Source organism: Ursus maritimus, unplaced genomic scaffold (genome assembly GCF_017311325.1).
Source record: "Ursus maritimus isolate PB19 unplaced genomic scaffold, ASM1731132v1 scaffold_5, whole genome shotgun sequence".
NCBI classification, from domain to species: Eukaryota; Metazoa; Chordata; class Mammalia; order Carnivora; family Ursidae; genus Ursus; species Ursus maritimus.
In genome coordinates, this window is record NW_024426663.1 from 55830872 (window position 1) to 55853028 (window position 22157).

At 43.6% G+C, this 22157-nt stretch overlaps 1 protein-coding gene across 1 annotated transcript in view; it reads left to right on the plus strand.

Annotated features, from left to right (window-relative positions):
* The window catches only part of KLHL3 (kelch like family member 3), an 81913-nt gene that overhangs the window by 44339 nt on the left and 15417 nt on the right, over positions 1-22157 (plus strand). Inside the window, exons 5-9 of the mRNA XM_040622410.1 lie at positions 629-745; positions 4634-4783; positions 19525-19642; positions 20055-20252; positions 21949-22050. Coding sequence (XP_040478344.1) covers positions 629-745; positions 4634-4783; positions 19525-19642; positions 20055-20252; positions 21949-22050 — 685 coding nt within the window. The remainder of the gene's footprint in view (positions 1-628; positions 746-4633; positions 4784-19524; positions 19643-20054; positions 20253-21948; positions 22051-22157) is intronic.

Below are 22157 nucleotides of genomic sequence, written 5' to 3' on the forward strand. Positions count from 1 at the left end.
TTTTGGACATTTTCTTGAGCACGGTGAGCATCCAAACCAGAGAGCCTCCTTTTTGTTTCTGAGCCCGATTTCCCTTTGTGAAGAAATGAAATCTCTCCTCAAGGGAGAGGTTAAACCAAGGAGAACTTTTTGACAGAGAAATTCTCTGTCATTTGCTGACACACTATTTTACAGCCAGCTTTTGGGCAGGTGATATCCTGATTGTCTTGATTCTGCATTAACCGCACCTGGGAGGTGAACGAGGAGAGGGGTGTGTGTGAGGGGCGTGGTGGCCTTGCCCCCAAGGCTCTGGTCTTCCTGCACAGTCTTTATAAAATTTGGTTGAGAGTTCCTGCTTTCTATTTCTATCTTTAAGTAACCTTGAGACCTGATCTTTATTTTGCAGTGAACCTTGGTGCTGCTGCGTTTGGGGTAGCAGGTTTATTATGACCCGTGGGTGTGATATCACTCTGACGTCAGCTAGCAGACAAAATCTTTCCATTTTTCTTTTATTATAAATATTGAACCTTAAGTTAACCACCTTCGTGGATGATTTGGACGTTGGACATTTTTTTTTTTTTTCAGATTGAGGAAATTGTTTAGAAGCTCTTCTCTCTGCCACAGTTACCTGTGTTGATTTTCTTGATAGGTATTTGAAGCTGTGATTTCATGGATCAATTACGAGAAAGAAACCCGTTTAGAGCACATGGCAAAACTGATGGAACATGTCCGACTCCCTCTCTTACCGAGGGATTACCTGGTCCAGGTGAGTGCTGTGTGAAGAACCAAGGGCTTTCCTGCTCCCGCAGGCCTGTCGGAATAGCAGCGAGCAGCCCTGGTTGTATGGGGTGGTTGAGGAATTTTATGGGTCTTTTTAAGTGTGAAGCATGGTTATGTAAGGGTCTTTTTTTTTTTTTTTTAACATTTTTATTATAGAAGTATAGTTGACATACAATGTTCTGGTAGATGGTAGTGTGAGGTTTTAAGAGTGTAGATTTGAGAATAAAACACTTAGAGTTTAGTTCATGCTCCGCTGCTTGTTAGCTTTGAGTTTTTATTTGACCTCTTCAAGCCTTAGTTTCTTCTTTGACAGAAAGGATATTATAGTAGAGCCCCACAGGATTGCTATGAGGACCGAAGGAGTTGTAAATATGCAAGTCAGGTGTTTAGAATGGAGCTGGGGATAAGAAATGTTCCCTGGAAGTTAGCTGCTTTTATTGTAGGGAACCTAAGCAAGGAAGGTCATTCCTATATTGCTATGTTCTCTTTACCTTCATGTGAGGCAACTTGGAGCCCAATTCAGAACTGTAAAAACCAGCTTCTCACAGGTGCCTGGGATCCTTATTGCCTGTACTTCCTCTGAGGAAGGAAAGAAAATTAAGAATTATGGGGTACCCCTGTGGTGCCACATATTTAATCCTTATTACAACCCTGTGAGGCAAAGATAACCCTCTTTTTACAAGTCTGGGCCTTGAGGTTTATGGAGGCTGAGGATTATTTGGCAGTAGAAGGCAGGGTCATGATTCAAATCCAAGTCTGATGACCTGAAGCACCTTTCACTAAGCAAGTTGTCACCTTTAATCCTCTCTGTTCTGTTGATCCATTTGCTTTAGATACTCTTGTAAGTGGGCAGAGGGTAAAACTTAAATATATGCACAAAACTAAACACCAAGGTAGTAGGCCAACCCTCATCTGATTCCAAGAAGTTTCTGGAAGGAATGGAAGTTGTGAAGCAAGGATAAGAGAGAAGGTTTAGCAAGCCAGTGGCCTAGCTCTGTCACTTCCCAGCCATCTCACACTGGGCAAGCGCTCAACCTTTCTCAACCTCAGTCTTCTCATCTGGTAAAAAGACTATCTGCCTTTATAGGATTGTTTGGGGATAGAATTATTACAGAATTGTTTGGGGATACAGAAATTATTACAGAATTGTTTGGGGATAGAGTATTACAGATAATCCACATAAAAGCTGCAACACTGTGAGTGAATGCTAGCTGATATTACTACTGACTTGATCATGGATGCTACTGGGAGTAGCGGGACAATATTGTATCCTCACAAACACTTGTAAAATCATCAGCTTGTGACCCTGTTGACCATAGGTCTAATGGATCAGTGAGATGTTCTCTGAATTTCTGAACCTCAGTCCTATTCTCAGGTACCGAGGCATACACTTGCGAGCCCTTCTGTGTGTCTTGCGTTTTACAGTTTGGATGGTACCACTGCCCCCTGGTGGCAGCATATCCTTCCTGTAGGAAAGGTTCCCTAAGCAGTGGGACTGAACTGGCCTGAGCTCCCAGTGGCGGAATCAAACCTCCTTCTGTCCTGTGGGAAACTGACCAAAGGTAGATGTGGACGTCTGGCCTCCAGCACAGCATCACTTCCACAGGAAGGGTGATCTGTGGGCCTGGGTTCCAGGGAAAACTAAAGAGACCTTAGAAACCCTTGGTCATGACCTCAATCAGCTGTCCACAACTGAAACTACTAGAAAATAGTTCTTAGGTTATTATGGCAAAGTAGGGTTTAGATCTGGAGAAGAAGCGGGGTCAGAGGCAATGGGCATGAGCACTGTTGTGTGGGATCCCCCTGACCCACCTTTTCAAAGGACTCTTTTCAGAACACCCCTGGAAGAGGATGTTTCATTAACACTAATTCGACCTTGAAACTTCAGACTAGTATAACCTGCTGCCATGTGGCCGATCTTGGTGGGTGAGGACACAGGGAAAGCCCTGAGCAGGCCCGCATGAATGCTGATTTCCGGGGAAGGTGTTTTTATTTGTTTTTTAACCACTAACATTTATTAGGCTTTATTAAATATTTTGAAATGTTGTAGAAGTGTGTAATATGCTATATCTTTAAAATTTTTAAAATTGTGATTATATATATAAATATATATAACATAAACTTCATCATTTTGACCATTTTTAAGTGTGCAGTTCAATGTACTAATTGTATTCATGATGCTGCACAACCATCTCTATATCCATTCTTAAAACTTTCTTGTCACCCCAAATTGAAACTCTGTATGGTGAAGCAATAACTCTCTGGAGGAACTTTTCATTCAAGTTGAATTTATTCTTTGGGAGAGGTAGCTGTTTATGCATTTCACCTTCCATCCAGGCTTTTGAAGATATCTTCTCTTGGGGCACCTGGGTGGCTCAGTCAGTTGAGTGTCTGACTCTTGGTTTCAGCTCAGGTCATGATCTCAGGGTTGTGAGATCGAGCCCTGTGTCAGGCTCTGCCCTCAGGGCAGAGTCTGCTTGTCCCTCTCCCTCTCCCTCTGCTCTTCCCCTTGTTTGTGCTTTCTTTCTCTCTCTCCATCTCTCTCAAATAAATAAAATCTTTTTTTTAAAAAAAAAGATACTCTCTCACCCTTTTTAGTTTTTTTAACTGACCCTAAAAGCTTACAATTTGTCCCAACCTGGGTCAGTCCCTCAGTGAGGGTGGGGTGAGTGGGGAAACCTTCCCCTAAAATGGAGTGTTCCTGGGGATCACCTCTGGGGAAGGAGGTGCTCAGTGATGACAGAGGCCCTGTCATGCCAATCCTTTTCCTGCCAGCTCCAGTGCTGCCCGGCGGGTGATGGCCTGGCCACATTTCCATTCCTAGCTACAGGTGAGGCTCAGTCAGGCCTTGTGCATGACCAGCTTGAGGGCTGAGGTGGGGAGGCCCTTCTCCTTCTCTGACTGGACTTAAGTGTCTCAGAGTCAGAACCCTTGTCTTTTTCACCTTTTTCTTCCCAGAGTGTAGCACTGGGCTGCCCAACCATGAGACATTCGATCTTTGTTAGCTGTTGAATGAAATGGATCTCTCCTGCTAGCTCCTAAACACTCCAGCAAAGAAAATGTGAGGTGGCCTCTGAAGACCACACTACCCCTTACAGATATGCCACGGGGCAGTCTGACGTAGGCCGAAGGACAGAGATTTGAGAGTCAGAGCACCGGCATGGTTTCCTCCTTGTTCTTGCTCATGAGATATTTCGGCGATTACTTGCTGAGCATCTGCTTAGGTCCACAGCTCTGCAGTATGTGAAGAAGCCATAGTCCCAGCTTAGATAGGGTCCGAGATGAAGTCAGTAGGTGGGACTTTTGTGCAGGACATTCTTTCTGCTCTGATATCGCCGCTCTGTTATAGAGCACCTTACTGGTCAGTTTTGTCCCCGAGGCTTTCACTGTAAGAAAATGGATATGAATTCTTCTTGACTGTCACCTTTTTTGACTCCATGCCTCCAAAGTTTGGCTGATGGATCCTGCTCTCTTCCTCTTTCCCTCCCTCTCTTCTCAAATGTCTGACCATTTGCCCTAAACATTGTAAGGCACTCAAACCAGGAGGAATGTGGGATGAAGCCTTCAAGACAGCTAATTGTCTTTGTTTTGCACAATTCCATTTAAGCCTACAAACTAACATAACAGACACAGCCAGTGAGGTTATATCTCTGTCTGTTTGATGCCAAAACTTAACCACTTACTCCACTGGTGTTCTTGAAATGCAGGAGGTAGGCACTCAGTTGTAAGTCTGTGGTCTTTCTTTTGGAGTCTGAGATGATGTGGTGGGGGTTTAAAAGAATGTGGGAATACAAGGATGACTCAGCCTGGGGAGGCAGATTGGGAAATGCAGCTAAGCTCTGCTCCTGGATTACCTGTGGGTTGTTACCTCCAGACGGTTGAAGAAGAAGCTTTGATAAAGAATAACAACACCTGTAAGGACTTCCTCATCGAGGCCATGAAATACCATCTGCTCCCTCTGGATCAGAGGCTCTTGATTAAGAACCCGAGGACCAAGCCCAGGACTCCAGTCAGCCTGCCCAAGGTAAGCCCCAGCCCAGTCAGTGCCGGCAGCCGGGACTGTGTTCTGGGCAAGTGGCCTTCCACTCCTGCCTCCCAAGTCTTTCCTCACCCATGGCTGCCCTGCTTCTTGGTTGCATTTATGACCTAGGAGATGGAGTCTGCTGGTGCCTTTTGAATCTGCTGGTACCTCTCTCTTCCAGGGTCTTCCTTTCCTAAGAATTTCCAGGTAACCTCCAGAGTCACCAGGGAGTTTTGAGAATAACTCAGAACTCTTCTCTCTCTCTCCTCCTTTTTTGGTCTGGGTTCTATTTCTTTTGGAAGCAGAGGAATGGCTGGGTGGCCCTTGACTTAGTGATGGTCCTACCAGTCCTCTTTCTAGGCCATTATTTGAATCAGAATAGTTCTAGTCTGGTTCTTTCTCTCACTGCAGAGCTCTACAGAACAATTAGGGCCTCCAGATGTGTACTGGCTGCTTGGTTCCTTGCAAGGTCCTTCCCCTGTCTGGTTCTCCTGTCTTTCATCTGCAGAATGAAAGCTCTGGCACTAGCTGGTCTCTATAGTCCTTCCCAGTTTGGCATTCCAGTAGGCTCTCTAGGAGCCTAACATACTGACATCTCAGGAAGGGTCCCAGTCACCCCAGGAGGAAAGGTGAGCAGATTGGAGTGAGTTGGGTTGACTCATTGACTGCACAGCAGGCAGCACCAGGGAAATAGTTAGTTAGGCCTTTGCTTTGTCCTCCCCCTCCTCCTCCCCCTCCCCCTCCTCTTCCTCTTCTTCCTTCTCTTTGTGGCTGGCTGCCATACTCCTTGCCTGCCGCTTCCAGGAAGGTTTTCAAAGTGCTAGAGGAGCATGTTGTCCGAGACCAGATGTTTGGATTCCCTGAGGTCTGTGGTTTCTCTCTGCTCTGTGCCTCTGGGTCATGGAGAATTTAGTGAGTGCAATGTGAACAAAGGTTATACATACCCCAGATAAGAATACAGGCCGCTGACATTTCCTGAGTGCTGCTTCTGTGTCACACAGTAAGCTGAGGTCTCACACGTACGTCTCTCTTTCGTAATCCTGTCAACAGCCCTGTATGGGGGATCAGGGATCCTAGCTCTACACAGAGGAGACTGGAGGTCAGAGACATGAAGTGACTTGCCCAAGGACAACACAGCCAATGTTGCAGAACCAGGGTTTGAACTGTGTCTCTCCCCCCTCCAAACCTGTTCTGTGAACCCACACCATCCTGCACCTGGCTTCATCTTTGTAAACCTGAGCCTGTATACCCACCTGTCTGCTTCCCGTTGCCTCGTGCAGGTTGGGAGGGGCAGCCGCAGGGCAAGGGCCTGGGTCCGGCTGGCCGTGCGCCTTGCTGTGTGCTGACACTCAGGTTTTACTTTATTGAAGTATTGCATTGAAACTACTCCATATTTTTCAAAATGAAAATAACTTCACTTCAATTATAGAAATATATGCTCATTGTAGACTATTAAAAGGTACTGCATTTTTGACATACAGTGAAAATCACCCGAAACTCCTCCACCCAGGGGCAATCACTGCTGCTCCCTTGGTGAATTTTCTTCCAGACATATCTCTGTGCCCCTATTCATAAATAGACAAAAATGTACCCTTTTAGATAAGTGGAATCTTGCTCCACAAATTGAAATCATTTTTTATCTCTTACTCAACAGACTGCTTTCATCGTTATCAGGATGGGTGAAATCAGCATTTAAATTATAATAGGTACATGATATTTAATTATATTTATTTAACTGTCCTCTGTGGATGGGCCTTCTAATAATCTCCCTTTTTTATATTATAAACATTTCTGTGTCAAATATCCTTTGAAAGATGGCATCTTGTTTGAGTTTGCATTTCTTTCGTTGTGGGTGAGACTGATCTTGGTTTCCTATGATTATGGCCTCTGTATTTCTTTTTTGGGAATTTTCTATAATGTCCTTTGACTATTTTTCTATTGGACTGTATGTTTTTTATTAATGGTTTTTAAGGGCTCTTTTTATTTTAAAGGGGTTAAGCCTTTGTATGTATTTCCAATATTTTTTTTCTTAGTTTGCATTTTGCCTCTAAACGTATTTATAACATTTTTTTGAATCCCCCAAAACAATTATAAGTAGTCAAATTAATCTGTCTTTTGCTTTAGAGCTTAGCTTTTACATTCTGCTTAGAAATGTTTTCTCTGCTCCGAGATTTAAAAAAAAAAAAAGAAAAAAGACTCCCGTGTTTTCTACAAGTACTTTAATGATTTCTGTTTTACATTCAAATCTTTGATGCACTTAGAATTTATTTTAGTGTAGGGAGTGAGGATAACAATCTAGCTTTATTTGTATGACACATGATGAGCCAGTTGCCCCAAAATTATTTTATTGTATAATCTCCATTCCACTCCCCCTCCATTAATCTGAATACCACGTTTATTAGGACCTCAATTTCCACAAGCTTGAATATTGAGGTCTGGAGAATGCTGATTCTGAGGTGTGGTGCTGTTCTCTGTGGAGGAGGCTTCTCCCATGCCAGGTTCTCAGCTGGCATTGATGCACGTCTTTGTGACTTTCTTCTTTGGGAAAGGAGGTGCTTCTCTTACATCGGGTTACTGACATCTTCTCCTGGGGAGTGTGTTCTGGGGCTAAGGAAATGGTGCAGAGCTGGTCCAGTTTCTCTGTGTGGAGACCATACCCAGCGACCTTTCCTTTTCTAGATTTCACATCTAGCTTTTACGACATATACCTGTAAGAAGACAGTTTTAAAAATCAAAGCCAGGTTTGTGCCTGAGTCCCCACTCCACCTGCGGAGACCACCCCTCCCTTTCCAGATGATGAATCTGTGGTTGAAAAAACATCCACCCTTCTTTCAGGAGGCCAGAGTTGTCCCTCTGTCATCTCTACTCCTTAGGAACCACTCTTTCCAGAATGAAAATGTTTAGTTTCTTGGACACATAGACTTCTGCAGGCAACCGGGACCAAGACTTCTTGTGAATGAATCTTTTGAAGGGATTTTACAAAAAGACATCAGTGCTCTTTGCCTCATTGTGCCCCTCACTTTAATCCTTGAATGATTTAGGGTTATCTTGTCCAACCTGCTTCTCAGACTCTACTCTGTCACCATTGTTGGGGCACTTAAATTAGTGAGGGGTCCCCACTGTGCGTGTGAGGAGTGGGGTATGCTGAGGAAAACTACCACTTTGAGGATTATCAGGTGGCACATTATCTCATTAAATCATCACAATATTAGGGCATTACTATTCATATCCCTACTTTACTAAGCTTACTCAGAGAGGTTAAGTAACTTACCCAGTTACACAGCTAGTAAGTTCAAAGTTGGGGTTTAAGCCAAGGTCTGTGATTTTTCTCTGAGACCAGATTGCCTTAGGGACAGGTTTTCAGGTTTTGATGGCAGATGAAAAAAATCCTTTTCTTTTCTTTATTATTTTTTTAATATCAAGATTTCCTTTAATTGAACCCTATAACACCCCATTCATCTCCTGAACAGATGCATTTCCAATACATTTACTACTTTTTATTTTAGAATTAAGACTTTATGTTTTTAGAGCAGTTTTAGGTTCACACCAAAATTGAGGGTCAGGTAGAGAGATTTCCCATATACCTTCTGTCCCCATACATGCATAGTTTTCCCCATTATCAACATCCCAGAATATTTTCTTTTAAATTCAGTTTTATTGAGGTATAATTTATACACAATAAAATTCAATCTTTTTAGGGAAAACAATTTGATGAATTTTGGCAAATGTATACAGTTGTTTAATTACTGTCCTAATCAAAATACAGAATATTTTAAGTCCTCCAAAAAGTTCCCTGTGCTGCTCTATAGTCAAGCCCCTTCTTCTACCCCTAGGCCTTGGCAACTACTGATCTGATTTCTGTCCTTACAGCTTTGTCTTTTCTAGAATGTTATATAAATGAAATCATGCCAAATGTAGCCTTTTGAGCTTGCCTTCTTTCTTTTAGCATAATGCTTTTGAGATTCATCCATGTTGTTGCATGTATAAAGAGTTCATTCCTTTAATTGCTGAGTAATATTCCATTGTATGGACGTACCATAATTTGTTTATCATTCATCTGTTGATGGACATTTGGGTATCCATTTTTGGCTATTAAGATAAAGCTGTTTGAACATTCACTTACAGATCCCTGTGTGGACTTATATTTTAATTTCTCTTGGGTAAATAGGATTGCTGGGTTGTATGGTAAGTATATGTTTAACTTTATAAGAAATTGCTAAACTGTTTTTCAAGACAGCTGTACCATTATGTATTCCCATCAGCAGCGTATGAGAGTTCCAGTTAATCCACAGCCTTACTACTACTTGTATTATGTATTTTTAAAAATTTTCACCACCGCAGTAGGGATGTGGTGATATCTCGCTATGGTTTTAATTTACAGTTCTCTAATGACTAATGATGTTGAGCATCTTTTCATATGCTTATTTGCCATCTCTATATCTTCTCTGATGAAGTCTGTTCAAAATTTTTTTCCTTTAAAAAAACTGGGTTATTTTATTCTTACTGATTTCTAAGAGTCCTTTGTATGTTGTGGATGTAGGTCTGTTATCAAAATTGTATTTTACAAATATTTTCTCCCAACCTGTATCTTGTCTTTTTATTTTCTTGAAAGTATCTTTGGGAGAACAGAAGTTTTAAATTTTGTCAATTTTTTCTGTTATGATTTATGTATTTTGTGTTTTATAAAAAAAAATCTTTGCATAATCTAAGGTCACAAAGATTTTTTCCTATGCGTTTTTTTCCCCTAGAAACCTTTAAGTTTTAGGTTTTAAGTTTTAGGTTTTACATTTGGATCTATGATCCATTTTGTGATTTCTTTTTAATATGGTGTGTGAAGTAAGGGTCAAGGTTCATTTACTTAATTTTTAACTGTCCAGTTTTTCCACAGCATTTCCTAGAAAGATTCTCCTTTCTCCATCGAATAGGTTTGGTACCTTTGTTGTAAATAATTGACTACATATGTGTTGGTCTATATCTGGATACTATTCTGTTCCTCTTATCTATTTGCGTATCTTTACACCAATACCATGTTGCTTTGATCACTAGCTTTATAGTAAGTCTTGAAATCAGGTAGTATGCGTCCTCCAGTTTTGTTCTTCAGAGTTGTTTTGCCTTTTCTAGGTACTTTGCATGTTCATTTATCTCTTAGAATCAGCTTGCCTATTTCTGCAAAAAAGCCTTTGATAGGGATTGTGTTAAATTTTTAGGATCAATTAGGGGGAATTCACATATTAACAATACACTAGTCCCCTCTTATCCTTCGAGGGTACCCTTATCCTCTTATCCAAGACCCCCCATGGGTGGCTGAAACTGTGGATAGTACTGAACTCTATATATTCCATTTTCTTCCTATACATAAATACTTCAGATAAGATTTAACTTATAAATTGGCACAGTAAGAGATTAATAGCAATAATTAGTGATAAAATAGAACAATTATAACAATACACTGTAATAAAAGTGATGTATATATGTGGTTTCTTTCTCTCAAAATATCTTATTGTACTGACTCACCCTTTTTCTTGTGATGATGAGAGATGATAAAATGCCTACGAGATGAGATGAAGTGAGGTGACTGACGTAGGCTACTATTGACCTTCTGACCTTACGTCTGAAGGAGGATCATCTGCTTCTGGATCAAGGTTGTTCATGGGTAACTGAAACTGTACGAAACAAAGCTGTGAATAAGTGGGTGGGGGGTTGGGTTCTGCTGTTCTAATCTTCTGATCACAATCACGGTGTGTATCTCCATTTATTTTTGTCGTCTTTAATTTCTCTTAGCCACATTTTACAGTTCTCAGTGTATGGAGCTTACGGATCCTTTGTTAGATTTATTCCAGGTATTTCATAGTTTTTGACACTCTTATGTTTTCTTTTAAGGTCTTGTTTCTAATAGTTTATTGCTACTATGTAGAAGTACAATGATGAGAAAGACATTTAAGGGGAGGTCGGGTTGGTGATGGCTTCATTGGTTTCTGCAAAGCAGGGGCAGTAGTTCCAGAAGGTGACTATATGCCCTGGACTGACACCTCAGGGAGGTATTCAGGGTTCTCGTCTAGAGGGTTACCTCCTGCACTAAACTATAGGTTCCATGATGGCAGATGTTACTCATCTCCGTCCTTGGTACATAGCCTGGAGTCTGGCACAGGGTGGGCAATAGTAAAAGTTTTCATGAATGAGAGATATGTGTGTGTGTGTGTATCTTAAAATGTATGTGTGTGTGTGTGTATATATATATATATATATATATATACACATATATTTTTTTAGATTTTAGAATTTTTTTAAGATTTTATTTTTAAGATTTAAGATTTTTTAAGATTTTTTAAAAGATTTTATTTTAAAGTAATCTCTACACCCAATGTGGGGCTCAGACTTGCAACCCTGAGATTAAGAGTTGCATGCTCTACCAACTGAGCCAGCCAGGAGCCCTGAAAGAGATATATTTTTATTTATTTTTATTTTTATTGTAAGATTTTATTTACTTATTTGAGAGAGGGGGAAGGAGAGAGAGAGAGAATGAGCAGGGGAGGGGCAGAGGGAAAGGGAAAGAATCTCAAGCAGACTCCCCACTGAGCACAGAGCCCAACACGGGACTCGATCCCATGACCCTGAGATCATGACCTGAGCCAAAACCAAGAGTTAGATGCTTAACCAACTCAGCCACCCATGTGCCTCAAGAGATATATTTTTAAAGAAGAAATAACCTCATAGAGATTTAGTACCGACCATTTCTTTCACCCCTAGTTGTTTTCTAATCCTGTCTGTATTCATACATGTTTTTGCATGGATGTAGGGAGGATTTATGCCCTACTTTGTATTCTCCTTTGATCACTAATGTAGATTGATCCTAGGACATTCAGCTCATCCTACAGGTCCAATATCGAATGAATCCGGTTGTTATTCCTGGGGAGTTAGATAGGTGGTGAAGCATTTAGATGAAAAAAATAGTACCCTCAGTAAAGTAATAAACCATCATGCATGCATTAACTCATTAATTTATTAATCCACTCATTCACCATACTTCCATTGGGAAGTCACCGATTGCCAGGCACTAGGCTTGGTGCTAGAGCCACAGAACCTCATGTGAACTGGCCCCTTCCCCACAGTGCTCCAGACTCAGGCGAAGGAAGACAGACAATTACAGTGGACCATGTATGTGCCACAATGGAGGTACAGGGAGGACACTCTGGGAGCGTGGAGAGGGGAGAGGGCTTGGAGAAAGCTTTCTGCAGGAGCTGACGCCCGAGCTATCTCCAAGGCCAAAGCGATGTTGTCTATGAGAGTGAACTTCGAGAAACTGGTTTCCATGACTGCAGGAAGGAGGGCTAGCTCACCACCTCAGATGGCCACTTAGAGTAAGTTGTCCTTGGTGCTGTGTTCCTTTGCTGGGTTACTGTCCTTATCACCCACAGATAGTTTTAGGATCATTTAAATACGACTTCCTTGTATTTTTAGACCAAGTACTTTATATACATAATTTTATCCTCATAGCAACTCTGTAAGTTCTAATGTTGGAAGAAACTCCATGTTGGAGATTGAATGGGATGGAATGATGTGCCCAGGGCTCCACAGCTAAGTGGCAGCATGAAGACTCGGATACAGGTCTGGCCAACTCAAAGGCTGTACTTTTTGACCACTACACAATCCTAACTCCACAAGGATGATAACAGCAGATAATAATGATAACCCCTCAAATGTGAGCTCTCAGAATGTGCCAATCCCTGGGCTAAGTGATATACATTTATTATCTCATAGGATTTACGTAATTATAATTGTCCCCATTCTACACATGTGGAAATTGAATCTTGGGTTCTCTCACCTACTCATTATGTATTTCCGCATTACAAATTACCCAAACCTTGGTGACTTAACACAGTAAATGTTTATTATCTCACAGTTCCCTTGGACAGGAGTTCTGGATTGGCTCCGCTGGGACTGGCTCTGCTCATCCTGACTCAGGGCCCCTTATAAAGTAGTTGAGCTCTTGGTTAGGACTGCAGTCATCTTGTTTGGGGTTGTGGGCTGGGGGAGATCTGATTCTAAGCTCACCATTGGGGTTGCTTATAGCCCTCAGTTCCTTACCCTCTCGGCCTCTCCATAAGCTGCCTGAGTGTCCTCACAACATGGAAGCTGGTTTCCCTCAGGGTGAGAGATTCTACAGGAGGGCAGTGAGAGCATGCCCAAGGCAGAAGCTGTAGTCTTTTTATAACCTGTTCTCCAAGTGATGGGACATTTTATCTGCTGTATTTTGTCTGCTGGGTGCAAGTCTGTAAGTCCAGCCCACACTCAAGGGAAGGGGGAATAAGTTCCATGTCCTGAGTGGAGGAGTGTCAGTTAATTTGTTACGTATCTTTAAAACGTAAGTAAGTAGTAAGTAGCTGAGCTGAGATTCAAACTCAGGAGGACCGACTCCAGACCTTGTAGTTTGAGCTGTTCTATTATATTGCCTCCGTATTTCACAAAAGCGTATTTGCTGGGTACTGTGTGGAAAGAAACTCGGTTCCTGCCCTCTGGGGACTTTAAAGAAGTCCTCTGAGAAAGTAAGGTAGAAATACACAAGTGGATGGGGTGCCTGGGTGGCTTCGTTGATTAAGCGTCCAACTTTTGATATCAGCTCAGGTCTTGATCTCAAGGTCATGAGTTCAAGCCACATGAGTTCAAGCTCCATGCTGGGTGTGGAGCCTACTTAAAAAAAAAAAAAACACCAAACTCTCTCTCTATATATCCATATATATATATATGTGTGTGTGTGTGTGTGTGTATATATATATAGTATATATATATATAGTGTATATATATATATATATATATATATATAGTGTATATATATACATATATATATGTAGCCAAATAAGTAGAGGAAGAGAAGTAAAGAGATAATTGGACTAGTTGAAGGTTCACAGCCACAGGAATTGCAAGGCAGGCTAGTAGTTTGGGCTTTCATGAATTCAATCCAGATAGGCTTTCTGACAGAGCACACTTTGAGAAACACAGCAGTGGAGAGAGATTTGCCCTGTCTTCAGCAGTTCTCAGCAGCAAACCTGTTTGCCAGCCAAACCCCCTCCCCGAAAGAAATAGGACTCTGCCTGGAGATAGCTGTGGAGGCTAATGAGAGTATTTTTTCTGAGCCATATATGCACAGATCATACTGACATATTCAAGCCGGAACAGCTAATAGCATCATCTGAGCTCCCACACATCCACCACCCAGCACTTCCCTGAGCCTGGGTTGCCATGGACAACCAGAGGCTGTCTCCCAGTCTCTCAAAACACTCCTACGTTACCCTGTTCCACAGATGGCTGCAGAGAAATGAGATCCCAGCAAGATGCAAATGAACCTTTGGAAATGTACTGAGCCTGGCACTTTTCACTGTCATTTCAGTTCAAGTGACATCTCTATTCAACTCTTTAAGAATGACACTGAAAAGCCATTTGGGCCAGAAGTAGGCAGCTTCCCCCCGAGTTGGGCCGTCCTGCTTTCAATAGATGGCATTGGAAACAAGGCTACCAGCAGCGTGGGTAGGATGACTTCTCAGCTGGGCCAGGCCCCTGGGTGGGGCCTCTTCCATCATGATCGTTCAGATGGACCCAGGCCACGCCTAGAAAACACCCTGGAGTCCTGAAAAAGCCCATCATCACCCTGGAATTAGTGGTGCTCACTCTGCTGGTTATAGATCATAAGTGTCCTTTTCTACCATTTATGGGGAGTCTGTTTTTTAACAACTGCTTAAAACAATAGTGATGATGCTGGTGTCGATTGAATAGTAGAAGCTAACATTTAGCGTGTATGATGCACCGAGCTCTGGGCTATGTGCTTTGTATCCTTTAAGGCTCCTGACACCCATGATAGAAACATCCTATTATCCTGATAATACAGGTAATGGAAGTGAGTTTGGCAAGGTTAAATGTCTGGCCCATGGTCATACAGCTGTTTAGTGACTCGGCTGATACCTGAGCCCAGACGTGTCTGACTCCAAAGTCCATATATTCCCACTCCTTTTCCCTTCCCCGGGTCTCGCTGTCACATTGCTGGTTCTCCACCTCCCCCTGTCTCTGCACTTGGGCTGTCGGCTCTTGCCTCGAGCACCTGTTGCTCAGGAACCTGCTGGGACAAGTCTTCTGCCTCGACCTCGACATGCTCCTTCGGATGAATTGGTGTTAGCCCTGCGGCCCCACGCACCAGGGTAAGAGAGACTCTCGCTTCCTGCCCTGGCCCGAGGGACCGACTGGCTGGGCCTGCCTTCTGCCCAGCTCACCGGTCATGGAAGAGAGTTTGGACACACACTCCACTCTTGCCTGATGAAAAAAGTTTACAGAGCCCAGGTCATTCCTCTCACCATAGTGGAGAGTCTAATGACTTAGAGGTTAGGGTCATGACTGACAGGTGAGCCAGAAAGCTCTGCTATGTTCCCCTACTGCACCTGTCCCTGGCTAGTCTTGGGTACCGGCTACCTCATGGCTCTCACAAAGAATGGTCTTCGCTTCCCAGGTCACAGTGCTGGAGTTTAAATCCTCCGTGGAAGGATATAGCCTTATATACTTATTTAAAAACCATCTTGTTAGGCCGGGAGTGAAATTTCCTTCCTAAGGAATCAGGTAATTTTTCCATGGTCTCACTCATCTCCCTAAAACAAATGGACATTTGACTTTCCAAAATGAGAGTGTTTTCCTTGGGAGTTGTCCAACAGCCTTGCTGTCCACAGTTGAGTCTGGCTCACCTGTATTCTGTCAGCCAGAATTCTCCATCCACCAGAACTTCTGCAGCCTTCAACACCATGGCTCTTGAGGCTTGGGGTTAGGACCCTGAAGTGTGCTGCCAGACTCCCAAGAACACTGCAGTTCTTGAATATGAGTAAATTATGTTTGGTCTAGCATAATTGTTAGTCCAGAACCAGTTCTTTATTGTGATGCCCGTATGACCCCTGGTAGTTCTTTCTCAGGTTTACCTTAAAGGATACATGTTAAAAATAGCAATCATTTAGCTGATCGGACTCAGTAATTTCTATTATTGGTATTACAAGTCTTTAGTAAATTGGGACTCAGGGGTGTGGGGGGAAGAAGGAAATGTGCCTGTGAAACCTCCTGGGCCTGAGTTTTTCTGGAAATGTACAATGAGGGCTTGCAGGAGAGAACTGTTTAAGTGTCTTCATGCCCTGACATCTTACAGTCTTCCTAAGTAGCGAGAGGTTTATAATTTTAGAGATGTCATGCATGTAGACTTGGGGTACTACTCATTTTTGTCTAATTGGTTGCTAAGATCAGGTATCTATGGAAACAGCCATCCGTTAGTATTCAAGATAGGAAATGTATTTCTTTTACTCCGCACGATTACTTAGCGAGTGTAGTGTTCCTTGTGCGATGGCTTCTTGCAAGACCTGCCATAGAAATTGGATTTCTCAGGCTTGTGAAAGAAACAGAAAGTATACCTTCTCCTCCCCCTGCCTTGAGCTACCTCTGTTTCTTCAGAAACCAAGGGTCCTACTGCACAAAACCTCATAGTTCCTCTTCCCAGATTATTGTACAAGTTGAATATTAAAAGTCGTGTCTCAACAGTGGCTTTATGAGCTCCAAGGCAAGTTTATTTTCAAAACCTTGTTCTGTATTACTTTTGTGTTTCTACTCAGGTTTTACCTTACCATTGGAATTTTTGCATTTGTATAATACTGTTTCTATGTAACACTGAAAATTCTCAGAGATGAGTACTAGATTTTCTCTCCTATGAATATACCTCCCTTCCCCTGGCATAAGATGGTTTCTGGGCTATGGTGAGGTTCCTTGAAAGCTTTGCCTTTTATTTCTATTTTATTTTATTTTTATTTTATTTTTTATTTACAGAAGAAGTCTGAAAACTTGTACAAAGAATAAGTGGTTGAGTGAAAAGATGGGAAGAGTTCTCTTTTTCTCTTTTTGTTTATTTTTTTCCTGTCAGATTCTGTCTCCCGAATTGTAGTGTCCAACATATCTTAACCCCAGAAATTGACTCTCTGGACTGTGTGTTTTCTTCCATTTAACTCTGTTTTTTTGTTTTGTTTTGTTTTGTTTGGCTTTTTGCATATGCTACTAACCATTCATTCATTCCTTATTCCAAATATCTTGAGTCCTACTTTTACCTGGCACTGTTAGGCCCTAAGATTATCTTGGTGACTGAGGCAGATACATTTTCTGTCCTGGCCAAGCTCACCATCTCACCAGGGAGACAAGGTAGCCAGGCAGTTACAGTGCAATGTGGGGCAGTTTTAATGAGAGAACACAGGGTATGTGTGATCTCAGAGAAGAGACAGTAACTCAGATGTGAGATCAGAGAGGTCCTCTTGGAGGAGGTGACCCTTGGTCAACTGAGACCTGAAAGATGAGCATGTGTTAGAGCAGAAGGATTAGAAAGGAGGAAGAATGTTTCACAGAGAGGGGACAGAGGGTGTTGAGTGCCTGAGGTCATTGCAGAAAGAAAACTAAAACCTGGTTTTATTTTTACTTACTGCCCAAAATCAGATTTCATGGAAAATTGTTACAGTATTGTGCCTTCATTTTAGCTTTACCAACTCAAAACCAGAAGGACCGTGCATGTACTAGGCATGTTTAAGAATGCGCGGCAAGTCACTGGGGCCCAGAGGAGTAAGGTGGGCATGGCGTGAGTTTGCCAAGAGGCTGTGTTCATTACCATCCCCCTTAAACTGTTCATGGATGCCTGTCTAAGCAAAGGATTACAGAAGGGAAGTAATGTCAAATTCAGCTTTTCTTTTAAAAGGTCCACTCTTGACACAGGGCAGCAGACCCTCTGAGCTGGATCAAGGAGAGTCAGATGTAGAATGTTTATTTCCAGAAGCAGTCACAGTAGCTCTAAGCTTGGACTGTTTGTCCTGGGTTCCTTTGGAATGTTCCAAAAGTCAGTTCTGAGTTTTTGAACATTAGATACCCACATTTGATCACAGATGGCTGTGACCACCCAGGTGGGCAGTGGGTGAGCTTGGATTTGGAATCTTGGGGCATAAATGATGGACGAGCAGTTGTTGTCGTCCCCAGTTCTACTTCCTGGGGTAGATGCTGTTCACCTGAGGCATGTACTCCTATGAGCTCACAGAGATGTTGATCATCCCTCCTCTCCCCAAATATGTGTTGTGGAGAAGTAAAAGTACTATGGTAATCCATAGTGGCAGAAATTGTTAATGGAACATTGTCAGCAAATCCCTGTGGTCCAACGGTGAAAACTGGTTATCAAAGTATGAATCTTGGAAGAGCAGCATCAACCTCAACCAGGAACTTGCTAGAAATGCCCATTCTCTGTCCCACTCCAGACCTGCTCAATCAGCACCTCTGGCAGGGGCCCAATAATTTGTGTCTCAACAACCCTCGAGGTGATTCTGATGCACACTGAAGCTTGAGGACCATTGGAGGAAATAATACAAGCTATAGGTAATGAGAACATCCCGAGACTCCAAGTGCCTGTGACTTCCACCCCTTTCTCGCCACAGAAGAAGGCATCTTGGAATGCCAGTGAGCGTGATGTCCTTTTGGGGATGACCATGAATTTGCACAAGTTTATTAAAATGCATACACTGTTGTTAACTTGACTACTTTATTTTTTACTGATGACTAATGCATGACAAAAGTCACAGCAACAGGGATACCGCAGTTAAATGCCGCGGTTCTACTATAGCTGGAACAGTGGCTCTCATTCTTTCTTTTTTTTTTCCAACTGTACCCTACGCTAAGAAATATGTTTAAATTGTTATCCAGGAGACACCTACGTGTGTGTAACCACAACAAATGTTTCATGAAATAACACCCTTCCTGTATTTTCTGTGCTGCTCTATTAAAAGTATGCTGGTTCAATGCATAAATTTCATCTTGTGACCCGCTCATGAAATGGGACCTGCAGTTTGAAAAACATGGATGTGGGGAACTGTCTTTGTGTGGACCCTGTCTCAGGAGCAGGAGAGGGGCGGGGCTGCCTTTACCTCCAAGTCAGGTAGACCTGGTTTTTGGTCTCTGTTCTGCCGCTCTCAGCTGTGTGATCTTGGGCAATTTACTTGTGTTCTCTGAGCTCTAATTTCCTCATCTGTCAATATGGGTAATATCTGTCTCACAGGGTTATGGTGACACGTAAATGACAGCACATTTCACACGGCGACTGGCGGTGGTAGCTACTACCATACTTGTGGGAACAGTATCGTTAGTGCTATTTTTCAGAGCATCATCAGTTACATACATTTTTGTGGCCACTCCCCCAGAGCAGTCTTTCACAGTTTTGCCCCAGACTGCAATGAATAAGTGTTCCCTGTAGTCTGTGTATTCAGAAATATTTTTGAAGTAATTTTCTCCTAAACATGCATCCAAGTTCTACATGCTATTCCAAAATAGATTCAGGTTTTGATATATATTTTGGAATATTTTGTTTTGATACAAAATTTCGTCCTCCTATCCCAAATCCTTGAGGTCAGTGAGATTGTAGAGCATGCCTTGAGCGGCTGCATGTACCCCCGGCTTAGCCCTGAGCAGAAGTATTTGGGAAGTGTAGACCTTGTGATGGTGTTTCTGTGGCAAGATGTCCCTGTTAGACTTTTCTTGAATTGTCCTGTTTGTTGGTGATTCAGGGTAGCATCTCCATGTATGTAACTCTGTAAACTGGCATGTCAGGTCACTCACAGACCCTGGGCAATTGGCGTGTGCAAGAACCAGGGATTGGTCACGCACACATCCATTAGCTGGGGAGACCCAGCTAATGTCTGTTTGTCTTTCTGGAGGTCATGATTGTGGTTGGTGGCCAGGCCCCCAAGGCGATCCGCAGCGTGGAGTGCTATGATTTCGAAGAGGAGCGGTGGGACCAGATTGCTGAGCTCCCCTCCAGGAGATGCAGGGCAGGTGAGCGGCACCATCTGTCATTTTGCAGCCTGCCTTTCCCCAGTTTGTCTCTGCTCACAGCCGGAAACCCTCCCCTGCTCCTTGTTTCCGCAAACATCTGTGCATTACAGACTCTCTTGCTCTTCCTTCCCCACTTGCCCAATTTCTGGCTGCCCCTTCTGGGGTTGGTTCTTATGTGCTTAGGGACTTCACGCTAGGACGAATATTTGCTTGAATCAAACAACATTGGAAAAGCATATATGAATAGAAATCCTTGAGCCCCATGATGACTTCCAGTTCTGTAAAGTTGGGGATCACTGTCTGTGGTGAATTATTCATGTGACTGCCTGGCTCCCCCATTGTCACTCTTCGTCACCGCATGAGTGATCAGCCACCTGAGATGACCTCGATGCCTTGGTTTCCTGTGCCTCAGGTGTGGTGTTCATGGCTGGTCACGTGTATGCTGTGGGCGGGTTTAACGGCTCACTGCGCGTGCGGACAGTGGATGTATATGATGGTGTGAAGGACCAGTGGACGTCCATCGCCAGCATGCAGGAGCGCCGGAGCACTCTGGGTGCGGCCGTGCTCAATGACCTGCTCTACGCCGTGGGGGGCTTTGATGGCAGTACTGGTAGGTCTGGGATGTGGTCCCCACTCCTCCCAGCCTGGGACATGCCCTCAGTGCAACCCTGGTTTGCTCAGCCAGTTCTTGGGCCAACCTTCTGTCCATCCATAGCTCCTTCCTCAACAGCATACTCATCCTGCCTCATCTCCTACCTTGCTTGCCAGAGCCAGGCCTTCCTACACACAGGATATATAACTGCCCACATGCTATCATTTTTAGGACTCTAGGAAGGATCCTGCACTCAGAAGAGGTCCTTTTCTCCTTTCCATTGTTTGGAAACCCATTTTTTCAAAAGACGAGACTTAGAGAGCATGCTCAGCTGCAGGGCATCTCAGGACTGTCCGAACCCTCTGCTGAACGGACAAGGGAGCTGGGGTTCAGCCATGGGATAGACCTGGCTCGGGCCCTACATCTTTGTCCATTGCCCTTTTACTGCCCCATAAAGCTTTGCCCAGCTGCGCCACTGCAGGAGCATCGCCTTGCTCCTGGCTTCTATGTCATTTTAGAGTTCAAATCAGAAGCTATGAATAGATGTGGACTTGGAGAGATTATCTCCTCTCTCCTATACTTCCAAGTGAAAGTCTCTGTAGACAGTAACTCTGTTACACTGAAATGCTCCCAGGGATGTGGAAAACAATATTTTTTACTTCCCTGAATTTTCATTTATGTCTTTATCTCTTGGTAACCTTTCCCAGTCCTCTCTTTGCCTCTCTCATAAAATTCCAGGGTCTGTAGCCACTCCAGGGGCTGCTTCTAGTGGGCAGAACCTGAGTAATAAAGAGAAGAAAGGGGAGTGGAGCATTGTTTCTTTTAGAAATTGCTCTCAGCTGCAAGTAGAAAACCTCACTCAACTGTGGCTGAAACAATTGAGAGGTACTGTTTTACCCATGAAATAAGGAGTCTGGAAGTTGGCAGTTGCTCACTTCATCCACTTGCTCAAGAATATTGGGGCCAACCTCTTTAAACATCTCTTGGCTGTATCCTCCTGATCATAAGATGGCTGTTACAGCTCCAGCCAGCACGTTTGTATTCCAGGTTGGTGTTGGCACTTGTATCAGAAAAAGAAAGCCTATTTCACAAATGCCCATCAGACTTCTACTTGGGCTTCATTGACTGGGTCACCCCTAGGGAGTCTGGGAAGGTAAGTGTTGAGTTTTCTAGCTTCTAATGTAGAGGAAGAGAAGGGAAAAGAAGGTGTTTGGTGAGGCAACCTAGGTTTTCCCTCCATTCTGTTAGGATAACAGTTTACGTTTGCAGGGCAGTTCCGTTATACCCCCGTGTCCTCTCTCTCTTTTTAAGATTTATTTATTTGACAGAGAGAGAGAGACAACCAGCAAGAGAGGGAACACAAGCAAGGGAGTGGGAGAGGAAGAAGCAGGCTCCCAGCAGAGCAGGGAGCCCGATGTGGGGCTGAATCCCAGGACCCTGGGATCACGCCCTGAGCCGAAGGCAGACGCTTAACAACTGAGCCACCCAGGTGCCCCAGCCCCGTGTCCTCTCTTGATCCACCCTGAGTCAGGCCTCAGTGGACCTCTCAGGTAGACTCACTGTAGATGTGCTTCAGGGAGGTGCCCCAGACGGCACTGCGAGGGAGAGGTGGTGCTCAGCCACACACGCGGGTTTCTCACCCTCCCCAGCCTCCCTTCGGCACACTGGGTGAGGCCTCGCACCATAGAAATCTCATGAGTCTCTTGTCTCCCAGGGCTAGCGTCCGTGGAAGCCTACAGCTACAAGACCAACGAGTGGTTCTTCGTGGCCCCAATGAACACGCGGCGGAGCAGCGTGGGTGTGGGTGTCGTGGAGGGTAAGGAATGGCAGGGGGTGGCGGCCCATCCGTGCCCCAGCCCATGGGTCTTGTCCTAGTGCCCCAGCTCTGTTCCTCCCATCACAGCTGTGAGTCAGGTGCTAGCA